General features: G+C 36.9%; 1 protein-coding gene across 5 annotated transcripts in view; it reads left to right on the top strand.

The window, feature by feature from the left end:
- Positions 1-11654, top strand: part of tbc1d1 (TBC1 (tre-2/USP6, BUB2, cdc16) domain family, member 1) — a 67378-nt gene extending 55724 nt beyond the window's left edge. For all 5 annotated transcript variants that reach the window (XM_084402251.1, XM_084402250.1, XM_084402252.1 and 2 more), the window contains 7 exons: positions 1619-1780; positions 2707-2868; positions 4761-5005; positions 5442-5601; positions 8134-8303; positions 9484-9660; positions 9911-11654. In XM_084402251.1, the coding sequence (XP_084258377.1) occupies positions 1619-1780; positions 2707-2868; positions 4761-5005; positions 5442-5601; positions 8134-8303; positions 9484-9660; positions 9911-10123 (1289 nt within the window). In that variant the 3' untranslated portion in view covers positions 10124-11654. The remainder of the gene's footprint in view (positions 1-1618; positions 1781-2706; positions 2869-4760; positions 5006-5441; positions 5602-8133; positions 8304-9483; positions 9661-9910) is intronic.
- The last annotated feature ends 1342 nt before the right edge of the window (positions 11655-12996 follow it).

A 12996-nucleotide genomic window follows, 5' to 3' on the forward strand; every position in this document is an offset into this window, starting at 1 on the left:
ATGATTGGACAAACTGATTAATCCAGGTGTGCCTGACCACCTGAATTAATCAGTTTGTCCAATAATGGCAGACAGGAAACAAAGGACCTGCCTGAAGTTCAGGAAGTAGTGCAGCTGTGCATAAAGCCCATTCTGTGTAGCACTAGGAGCAGGATTTCATGACAATGGGTTATACGAACTAGTTCAAACTTTTAATATGGACGTTAATGTTCAAAAGTATGGAGTTAGTAAGATTTTTTTATTTTTATCAAGCATTCATTAAATCAAAAGTGATAGTAAAAACATTTATAATGTTGCAAAAGATTTCTATTTCTTTTAAAGTATCAGTTTAAACAAAAAATATTAAGCACAAAAATACTGAGCATAACAGACTTCAAAAATATTATCAAATCTTACAGACCCCAAACTTTTAAACCGTAGTATATATGTTTGTGTTCGATAACCAATATGTAAAACCAATTTTTAATTTTTGATGGAGAAATAAACAGCTTGATTATGGCAATAAAAATGTAATGTATCTCATAAATAATAATTTCATAATAGCAACAAATCCTATTGGTTTTAGATATAAATGTTTCCAATTAATTTTCTTGTTAATTTTGGGCAATGTGACTTAAGCTTAGTTTATCACATCAGAGTCCATAAATGGTACCAGAGCCCGTCTACGAGAGCCTGGCCACTCCCTATTAAGCCCTATTGTACTGAATTTTGGTTGTAGTTCCACCAGAGTTCCACTGGGGGCGATCGCCCATGAGTGCAGAATGAATGGGAGTCTATGGGGCTAGACTGCTAAATTTGTCTCTTTCACCCGATTGCCGTTGAGAAAACTCAGATTCGATAGTAGGTTTTGCAAGTTCAACATGGGTTATAGGTCGAAAGTTGAATGAACGAGTACTTGTGTCCTTTCGATTTCTTACAGGTTGAGTTGTTGTTGCCCATAACACGCTAGCATTCTGCTAATGAACGCTGATTGGTCAGTGAAGGACTGATTACGACCAGAGATACCGCTCGATGGCATCGTGTGTGTGTATTTTCGGTGTGATCTTTTAAAACAACAAAACAAAAACTCGTCTAGCACGTGTATTTACCTGTGTCCGCTGTGTTGTCGATGCCTCGAGAGAAAAGAAAGTGCAGAGCGCGAAAGCACCAAAGTGACTGAAGGATTGCCGTAAAGCAGTATCTCTGGTCGTACGATGTGTATGACGTCATTGACATTTTAAAAGACTTTTTAAAGCAAATAAAAAAATCTAACACCCAGCAATGTGTTATTTCTTTGCATCTCCTTTCGAATACAACATTCAAATTACTAGACAAAAAAGTATATCCTGAGAAAAGTTGATTTTGAGGGGTATAGCTCCATAGACCTCCATTCATTCTGCACTCGTCCTGTGAGCGCCCTCATATGGAACCAGAGTGGAACTGCAACCAGTTCAAAAGTCGGAAGTTTACTGAGAGTGGAAGTTCTCCCCTTATTAGACATTTTCTGATGGTACTGAAAAAGTAATTCAATTAAATGCTCTATGCTGTCATGCGGTTGTTAATGTGCTATTCTTTAGCTCGACTATCTTTATTCTGCACATAATTCAGTTTCTTAACCTTTTATTCGATGTGTGTACAGCATCAGAGAGTGATCTGCAGTGCAGACGACTGAAGCTGGACTATGAAGAGATCACTCCATGTCTGAAAGATGTCACTCTGGTCTGGGAGAGAATGCTCAGCACCACTGGGAGGTCAAAGGTCAGATTCGACACAGAGGAGATCCACACAGCTGTGGGACAAGGTAACTAAAATGCATACACACACACACGCACGGAGACATAAGAATGTTGAAGTTGATTTGAGGTGTGGCCTATTCAATGAATATTTTGACACCTGGATTAACTGAACTAAAACCGATAACTGAGTGAGGAGTATGTAATATGATGTTTTAGACAGTTTATCAGTTTTCAGTTTAGAGAAGTGTACATTGTGATAACTGTACATTTCTCTTTTTGAAGCCTTTAATTGACTTTTCCTGAAAAAAAAAAAGTTTATTATTGTTTTTCATATTTGATGGTGTATTCAAAATATGTGCGTGAGAGTGTTTGATTTGTGTAAATAGAATAGAAATAGCTGTCTCGTTGATAGTCAGCTTTTTATAGTGGTAGTTCTGCAGAACAGTATTGTGAATGGTGAGCTTGCATGCACTAACGCGCACACACACACCTGTTCAAGTTCAGTGGAACTGTGGCATTTACGTGAAATGTTCGCATACAAAAAATGTTACACGTAGTTTACCATGCTATCACGACAGATCTGGTGTAGTTCTTCACACAGTGATTAATCATACTGATTTATGTATGGTATACTGCGGTGGAGACAAAACGACGAGTGTTTGCAATTCTTTTTGGTCACGCTAGTGGGACAGACTTTTCACAAGGAACCATGTTTTAAGCTTGTAGTTGGTTTTTGGATTTGTGATGTTTGTAAATGTCATCAGATGCGTGTGAATGGGGATGCGTGTTACCGTTTTACGTCAGTCCTTGTCAATGTTGACTTTGTCCTCTTAAAGTGATTGAATGGACGTCCATCTACATGTCAGATGAGATCACAGTCTGTGAGTGTTTTCTTCAGTAATGTGTGGTGTTCTGCTCAAGGCATGTGAACATTCAAAGCTCCATCAATTAAACTCTTTCTCCTCTTCGCTCTGTTTTTTTTCTCTCTCAGGCGTTCCTCGTCAGCATCGAGGAGAGATCTGGAAGTTGCTTTCAGAGCAGTATTTGCTGAGGAAGGAGGGGCCCAGCGCCAAACCTCCTAACAATAACGCTCCTTACAAAGAGCTTCTAAAGCAGCTCACATCTCAACAGCATGCCATCCTAATAGACTTGGGTTAGTATTACAAACACAGTGGGTCTGTGCCAAAACCTAGTGAACTGCATTGCTGCCTACAGCTTACATAGGCATCATCTAACTAAAATTGGAACCTCATGAGTGACCAATTTGGGACATTCTTGATAGGCAACAACTGTGCTTGATGCACAAATAATGCTCCTCTCATGAAGCACACAGAAGACTGGGCCCACAACTGATTCTGATAGAATTATACATTAGCATGTTGTTATGCTAACAATTCAGTATTTTTTTAAAACAGTGCTTCTCAACCAGGGAGCCGGTATCCACTAGGGGCCTCCGCAAACTTACAGTGGGGCCACAATAAGACTTACAATTATTTATATTTAGTTATATTAACATAATCTTTATTTAGATGCTAAAATAAAGATGTACATCATTAAACGGGTATTTTTTTATTATTATTATTTTATTTTTTTATTATAACAGCTTAAGAAGGGAGAGCCTTCAAATATTGTCTTGGACATAGTAGGACCGTCAGGTTAAAAAGGTTGACTGTTCTAAAAAAAAATATATAGAATTCTCAAATGTCGGGTTAAATTGTAAATAAAATTAAATAAATTAAATGTAGTTATTTATAAAAGTAGTTATTTCATTATTTATTATATTAATATACACTACTGTGTTAAAACATTTTTGGGTCATTAAATTTAGTTCAAGGATGCATTAAATTTATCAAGTGATAGTGAATACATTTGATAATGTTACAAAAAATTATTTCATATAAATGCTTTCTATTCATCAAAGAATCCTGAAAAAAGTATCATGGTTTCCACACAAATATTAAGCAGCACAACTGTTTCTAACTTTGATAATAATAAGAAATGTTTTGTGAGCAACAAATCAGAATGATTTCTGAAGGACCATGTGACACTGAAGACTGGAGTAATGATGCTAAAATTTAAGCTTTACCATCACAGGAATAAATGACATTTTAAATGTATTAAAATAGAAACAGCTATTTTAAGTCGCAATAATATTGTACTGTATAATATTTGACTGTATTTTTGATCAAATAAATGCAGCCTTGGTGAGCATAATAGACTTCTTTCAAAAACATCAAAAGATCTTACTGACCCCAAACTTTTGCAATAGTTTGATCAAATTAACCTGTCTTGGTAGGCAGTTCACTAGGTTTTGGAACAGAGTTACTGTTAACCTTTTGTATAGTCTGTAGTTGTTTGTTGCCTTTGAAGGTCGTCAGTTATCCAGGTCTTTGTTGAATATCTATCAGATTTATTCTAGTCAACTGGATGTGTCTCGCTGTTGCTCAAGATGTTTTGCCTCTCAGAAATGTCTTGAGAAAGATAGAAACTTGTCCATTTGATTAGATGGCTCAACAGTTAATTGTTGGGCTTGCTTACTGTTATGCTCTAGCATGCCGAAAAACAACTATTCTGCTGTTCTGTCTCAAAAACACACTAACTTGTTCGTTCTTGCCCTGGAATGTTTTCAAAAATTGTCATTTGAGTTTACACAAAAGTCTCCATTCTTGGCAAAATGATCAGTACTTCAGTTATTATAGAGAACAACTTCTGCAGAACCTCAGGCTGAATGAATGGTTGAGACACTAACGGAGATGGACAGATGTGAAGATGGAGAGATTAATGGGGAGGCTCAGACAAAGAAAGGGAGGTGTCACTGGCTCTCAGCACAGTGACAGCAGGAAGAAAGAGAGATGTATATCTTTACAATCACCTAATCTTATAGGAATGTATATTGTTTCTAGGGAGATGGGATCATAACTCTTATTCTATGCAGTACTGCGAATCATATGTGGGGGGTCATATGTCTCTGCCAACATGAATAACAGCAGCAGCATTGTTTCACTCAAACTGTACTGAAAAAAATGATTCTTCTTCCTCTCCCAGGACGTACATTTCCCACTCATCCGTATTTCAGCGCTCAGCTGGGGGCTGGCCAGCTGTCCCTCTATAATCTACTGAAGGCATATTCTCTACTGGACCCAGAGGTGGGTTACTGCCAGGGCTTGAGTTTTGTGGCCGGCGTGTTGCTGCTCCATTTGAGTGAGGAGGACGCATTCCACATGCTCAGATTCCTCATGTACGACATGGGGCTACGGAAACAGTACAGACCTGATATGATCATACTGCAGGTACAGTAACATTATCAAATGGTATTTTTTCCATTGATGTACACTCACATGAGCTGAAGACTGCAGTCATAACAGTGGCCTTTAATTCTACATACATATCATTGGCCTCTATTTCCTTCACAGTGGCTGCAGTGTTAGTAGCAAGCAGTACATTATTTTTCGGTCTCTAAGTCATACGATGTGGAACAACATGTCGAATAAATTATGAATGAAATAAATTAGGATCAGAAGTCCATAACCCACCCCCCCCCCCCCCCCCCCCCCAAAAAAAAAAAAAATTCCACAGCTAAGCATGTAAGAAGAATTTGATCAGATAACTGTAAGAGATGTTCATGTTCATGTTAACATTTTTTTGCATGTTCATCAGATGAGAGATATGTTTTTTATTCATATATAGACTTGCTGACTTCTGTCTTGTGTGTTCTCTCTTTCTCAGATTCAGATGTATCAGCTGTCTCGTCTGTTGCACGACTATCACAGAGAGCTGTACACTCATCTGGAGCAGTACGAGATCGGCCCCAGTCTGTACGCCGCTCCTTGGTTCCTCACTGCCTTTGCCTCACATTTCCCACTTGGATTCGTGGCGCGAGTGTTCGGTGAATGCGCACACCCTCACCCTCACTTTCATACGCGCACACACTCGCAATACAGGCTTTCCCAATCTAAATGAGTTCCTGAGATTACCCAGTACCACAGTGCTTTTTACAATTATACATTTAGCAGAAGTATTTGTTTAAAACGGGGACAGTCCCTTTGGACAAGTTCCTTGCTCAAGGGCACTATGGTTGTAGTTCATTAATTGCATACAACCTATAATCCTAAGGGTTTTGTTACCAGCTCAGATGTTTAACCACCAAGCCACACCAGCCAGAGATAAAAGGCATCTTTTACTGAAGTAAAAACGAAAGCATGTTAGGAGATATGAGCAGGCAGGTCAGATAGTGATTCTCTCAATTTCCACAGAAGTGTTTATGAAGATGGCCTGCATGTTTGCCATACTTTTGTTGTCTCGTAGGATACTGTGGAACACATACTGTACACAACAGCGCATTCTCTCTTTTGTCGTTACCAAATACATTCAGGGGCACACACATATCTGCATGTACACAAACACACCCTGACTACAGAGATATTAACGAAATGTTGCAAGCTGGCACCGGGTGCCGGGGTGGTTTTACAGGTTGGGGAAGAATTTTTGCATTTGGGTTTTTCGCTTTCTTTGTTATTTGTCTCTGTTATTAAGTGGTGCCTGCTATTGCACATACTTTCTCAAAACCCATAAATCTTAAACTTTGGTGCATAACACGCTCTGCACTGTTTGTGCTACAGACATGGATGATATCTTAAATCTTGCGGCTTATTGTGCCGTTATGTTCGGAATCACGGTTGCGATTTTCACAACTTAACAAACTTAACAACTTTAACACATTTCTTTGTTTATTTATTTACTTATTTACATCATCACAGTTTTAACCATGTAATAATTTGTTTTTATGATGTATTTTTATATATATTACATTTGAAAAGGCAACCGCAATCTGAACAGAAAAAAACGGTATATTTGTTTTTATTCCCTCTGTATAATTTGCTGTATGAAAAATGAGATTTAATCTAAAATTTTTAAAAATCTAAAATATAGTTTTAGAACTGTTTTGCTATAGTAAAATTACTGTCTACATCAGGGGTTCTCGCTTTCCTGCAGAGTTTAGGTTCAACCTTGATCAAACTAACCTGCCTGTAAATTTCTAGTAATCCTAAAGACCTTGATTAACTTGTTCAGGTGTGTTTGATTAGGGTTGGGGCAAAACTCATCAGAAAAGTGGATCTCAAAGGCCAGAGTTGAGAACACCTGATCTACAAATGGCATAGTGTTACTAGTAAGAGTTTTTTTATATATATGAATTTTTACATTTGTTGCTGAATAAAATTATTCTGAGGTTTCAACTGACAATCCATTTATCATTTTTTAGAGAGCTGAAAATTCATTGTCTCTCTTTATCCTACTTTGCAATCTCTTTTATCTTCTATGGGAACGCTGAAGTTAATTATGCATGATAATCACAATCGCTGATGCATGGCGACTGGCGCTAACTTTGTTTTGCCTAACCATGGTTCCGTGACACTGTGTGTGGTGTGATTATAAGGTTGAATGTCATTGACCTTGTGACACACGAACTCCCGTGTCTCTTTCCAAGGTTAATCAGTTGAACCATCTTGGAACCTCTCATTTTATACTCATCACACACTAACTTACACACGTAAGCATTTCTGTTTGCAATCTTTTGTCTTCACACACATACAATGCAAACGCACAACTCTCAACAAATCTACTGGAGATTTTCAGTTGCAGATTTTTCCTTTAGTCTTAGGCAAAGCTATTTCACATAACAGATGTTTACATATAGTCCACATGACAAAATAATTATGGAATTTACACAAACGCCCTAATTCAAAACTTTACATACACATACACATTCTTACTACTGTCATTAAATGGATGATCAACGACTATGTTGTATATTTTGTGCAGTTGTGTAGTCATGAGATGCAAGCAAGGGACTAATAAACATGGCGTATTCAGGGCAGTACTAAATAAAAAATGTAGTAGTTAGTAACTTAAATATTCTATATATAAGGAATAATCCACAGCAAGGTGTGCATTAAACAATTTTAATGAATGATGTTGAGGCAAAAAAATTGCCCTCTGCATATTGGATATTTAATTGTATATGCTTTATTTTCTGTTTTATTTTACCGTTGCCCTTTAACACTCACTTTAAGTTAGTTTATAAATGCAGATAATTTAATAAAACTGTTTAGCAATTATATATATATATATATATATATATATATATATATATATATATATATATATATATATATAATTTTTTTTTTTTTTTTTTTATGGTAAACATTTTTGGTATTGGTGCGTCCCTAATATATTTATTATCACGCATGCTGCTAATAGACTATTGAACTTCAGTTGTGAGCATATATTATATTATATTATATTAACTGTAATATATTATATTGCAATGTAATTTTGCATATTGCAATCGAACATAGATGCCTTCAAATGGATTCCTTGATGTAAACTGAACAGTATTTATTTATTTTATATCTTCCAGACATGCTGTTCCTTCAGGGATCAGAGGTCATCTTCAAGGTGGCCTTGAGTCTACTTGGTAGCCACAAGCCTCTGATTCTCCAGCATGACAATTTAGAGTCAATTGTCGAGTTCATCAAAACAACCTTACCCAATCTGGGCCTTGTGCAAATGGAAAAAACAATCAATCAGGTAATATATGTGTCAGAGTTAACCTGAATTCCAAATAGACGTGCGACTCACATCAACACATACGCATTTACTTTCGCTAAGTGACAAGGCAGTGGCACATTTGGGTGTGGATTCTTTTTGTGCTTTTGTGGTGACACCAATATATGTGTCTTTCCCTACACAATCAACGCATACTCGTGCTTGGGTGTGTCCGTGTTCATCTTCAAATGTGGTTTGGTATAAGTACTAGTTTCATCATGAACTCGGCACAAATAATAGATGGAGTTAGTAAAGTATGGGTGTTGCTCAGTGTGTGTGTGTGTGTGTATGTGTGTGTATGTGTGTGTGTGTCTCAAATGATTCTTGCATGAAAAAGTGTTTCATGCAAGACTATTACCAAGAGCACTCTTCTTTCTCTTGAATATTTAAAATGATGCCCAACCACACACAATGAATAGATACAGCAGCAATAAAATTAAGCACGTTTTTACATTTTTGGGAGTTCTTCTTGGGATTGGTAAATACATTTTAGAGTAGTAGACACATACAAATGAAACAATCTGTAAAAGTGGTTAATGTGACGGTGACCTGTGTATTACGTCTTTCAAAGCCATATGATTGCTGTGTGAGGAACAGACTAAAATGTATACCTTTATCCAAAGAATATCGTTTCCTGTCAAGTAGACCGTGATGTAGGATAATGATAAATGATGACAATTTAATTTTAATTGTATCTATTCAATTTATTGGACAGTCTAGAATGAGAATCTTTTTAAACATGCTACAATTTATCTATTTGCTTCATATTTAAAATGTCTACTCTTCTTAAATTATATAAATATAAAAAGTAGTATCTGTGCATGTAGTTCCACTGCCATAAACATGACTCATTATAGGATCACCAGGATAACAATTTCATTGAAGATGTCTCTGTTTGATGTCAAGGAAGTGTGAATGAGCACCCTACACTTTTAGGAATTTATGAGACTCTAAAATGGCAGTTGTGAACACAAAATAATTGGGATGAACACAGGATGTATGATTTCATTTTGTTGTTTTTGGATGTTGGATGGAGTTATTTAGACCCCCCTCATCATATAACTGAAGTTTGACATGGTCACACACACACACAAAGAAACATGCTTTGACTTGCCCATCTTTGACATGCTCATCTTGTATATTTGTACTTGTCTCCATGTAGGTGTCTGAGATGGATATCAGTAAGCAGCTGCAGGCCTATGAGGTGGAGTATCATGTTCTTCAGGACGAGCTCTTGGATGGTCCCTCCACTCTCAGCCAATCACAGCGAGTGGCCCAGTTGGAGAAGACCAATGGAAGCCTCCGACAGCAAAACTTAGACCTCCTAGAGGAGCTACAGGTGGCTCATTTTAACACAAGCAGAATCATTTTTTAACATATGCATTTAGATAGATTACAGGCTTATTCACATGTTATCTGGATTTTCAGCATTAACAAGATTTTAAATTGGAATGGATCTTTTTTTCATTAGTATCATTTATTCAGCTGTTTCAATTAAGCACAGTATCAGATGTTCTGTGAATAGTTTCCCTGCAAAAATTCTTCCTGATTTCATTGCATTTGACTTTGACGTTATCGTCTTCCATCAGGTTGCCCACGCTAAGATCAGGTGGCTGGAGACTCGTGTGGACGGCCTGATGAATCGAGAGTCAGAGCTACAGTCGGAGGTAAAGACTCTCCAGCAGGAACAGACAGAGCAGCAGCAGACTGTATCCAATCTCAGAGATCTCCTCAGGAGTCTGGGTATAAACAGCCCCTCTCCTGAGCAGGACAACCTCACCAACACAAGCGACAACCAATAACTATTGCCAGTGAGGATACAGACTCAAGTCTTTATAAACACTCAACTGTCATCACCAGTTCTGCTATCAAGTTCCTCTTGTAAACATATGTCATAATCCTATTGGCTCTGTCGTTCTTTAAACAAGCCATCTTAGTGGAGGGTTTTCAGGGCACTGACGTTCCTTCAACTGAGATGATCTTGGAGATCTTATCTTGGTCTTTCTCGCCAGAACTGATCAAACAATCTAAAAGATCAAAGCATTAAACAGCTCAAAATAGCTGAGATGCCTCTTACAGCTTTCGTGACTGGCTTTTACTTTATGGACAGAGAGGGTTTGGATCACTGTTTTTTTTACTAGACACTCCCTGCTGTTGTTTCTGTGTTTTTAACATGGCAATGACCCCAACAAAGCCTCTCCATGGCAGATTTGATTGGCATTCATACATTAGATTGACAGTTCCCAAGAAAGCACTGAACAGCCCTCTGAAAGGCTATAAATGCACTCTTGCTGTGCAGTGTAATTTTGCACCGTTCTTATTTCGTGTGATTGTTTGTGTTTGTGTGTGAGCATGTATGGATGTGGCCATCAACCATTATATTCCAGTGCAATATAAACTAAAAAAAGAAAACCCTCTTGAACACTCTAAACCTGCACAATCTTCTGTTCTAACAGAAACCAAAGAGGAGCTTCAAAATCTGAGTGCACTTCCATAAACAGAGAAATGTTTCATTTTTATTATATATATTTTTTTTCATCTGAGGCTCAGACCGAATGCTGCGGATTTACTCAGATTACCCAGAAATCACTTGCACTCAGCAGAAAATCCTGACTGACACATTTGCCTAAATAAGATTAAAACCATTTAAGCGACATTCGGTTCCTTTCATTATTCCTCACAAACTTCACGTCTAAACTCCGTATCCATCAGCTTCTACACGTCTTTTGGATAATTTGGACTTTGAGGTTTCCAGTGATGGCGTTTTTAGCTACTTGGCGGAAAGTATTTTAACACTTTCTCAACTTAAAAAAAACTTCAGGTGCTTTTATTTGTGATTAGTGTGTTTGTCTGAGCACACTGTACGCAATGTCTGTTTTAAACGAGTTGTCACCTCTGTGTTTTAGCGTGATATATTTTGGCAGTAGGAAATGCATTGGAAAAAGGGTTGTGAGTGAGTGAGGAAAGAAAACAGATAATCTTGATTCATTCGCGTGACAATATGCGCTTACCCTTTGACCTCTTGTGCTTTTCTAGAGAATTCCATTCGTTTTTTTTCTCCGTGTTGGAAAGACAGGGACACTGTTAAAACATCATTCTTGATGAAGTGCTTTATTTTTATTGGTTTTTATTGAGAGTATTATTCTTATTATATGCATTAAATACATTTGAAATAGTTTGATGTGAGTTGCGTTGATTTACTTGATATACAGCTTTGGTTTCATTTCGGTTGTTTGTGTGTTTCTCGCTCCAAAGAGCAATTCCATGTAATACCTTGAATCGGATGTTCTGTTGAATCATTTCATTAAACAACATTGCACCTGGTTTTAATGATCCACAGTGAATACTGAGATGCATTTCTTCAGGAAAGCGTCTGTAGAAGCTTTTCTGTAAATTAAATGCTCCACATGCTTCGACTTGTTAAAGTGAGGTCAAGTTTACAGTTCGGCGAAGCTGGATTTCTTTCAATGCCTGTAAGACACTTGAAGAGGTGAGTTTGTGTATGTCTGTGTATAGTTCCAATCAAAATTATTCAACCCCCTCGACCTGGAAGACATTTTGCTGCAGAGAACAACACTTTATGAAAACAATTAGACAGGAATTGGTAAACTATTATAAAAGGTTTATTCATACAAATTTGAGTGATTAAAAAATGCATTCATGTACAAAATTGAACACCCCAATTTTTTTTTATTCTTTATAACCTCCAATAAATTCTTCCTGTAAGAGCTTGGAAGTTTCTGTCACCTCTCTGCTGCAATCTTTCTCCATTGTTCACTTGAAAAAGCGTCCAGGTCACTGATAATCTTTGGTTGTCAAGTTACCACTGCTTTCTTCAAATTCCACCAAATTTTTACAATGACATTAAAATCTGAAGGCCACTCAAGAACATTGTACGACTGATCTCTGATCCAAGCTTCAGTGGATTTGGATGTATTCTTTGGGATGGCTGATCCGTCCATTGGTCATCAAGCTTCAGTCTCGGCACCGAAGACATCACCATCTTTACCAAAATGCCTTGATACTTCAAATAATTCATGGTGAATAATTTTGATTGCAACTGTGTGCGTGTGTATGTATGTGTGTATATGTGTATATGTATGTATGTATGTATGTATGTATGTATGTGTTTATGTGTATGTGTGTGTGTGTGTGTATATGTGTATATATATATATATATATATATATATATATATATATATATATATATATATATGATCATATTGAATGGTATTAATATGTATTCAAATTATTTAAGGATTTGTTTACATTTATGCACTTTGACGTGCTTTTATTCAAATTGACTTTAGAATTCATTAATGCCATGCTCTACTGTTTGAATGAATATACAATTCTAATGAATATATTTAGAACTTTTTATTATTAAGATGTTGACAAGTAATACATTATATCAGAATTGTCAACAATAAACTGCTACATCAGTGATCACTTTAGATTAGTGTGAACTCCGGTAAATTTTAACATTGAGCTCATTTTTTGGTACATTTGGAGTGCTATCAGTACAGAGAACAACGACAAAAATCGGTGTTGCCTACACCGTGTTATCCTCTTTTTAAAATTTGCACCCTGTTTACTTCAATGGGGCAAGTTTTAAACCTGCTTTTAGCCTCTTAACATCCTTGATGTGTCATTACAAGTGCACAGGTCATTCCTT

The sequence above is a fragment of the Rutilus rutilus genome, assembly GCF_951802725.1.
Source record: "Rutilus rutilus genome assembly, chromosome: 2".
Taxonomy (NCBI): Eukaryota; Metazoa; Chordata; class Actinopteri; order Cypriniformes; family Leuciscidae; genus Rutilus; species Rutilus rutilus.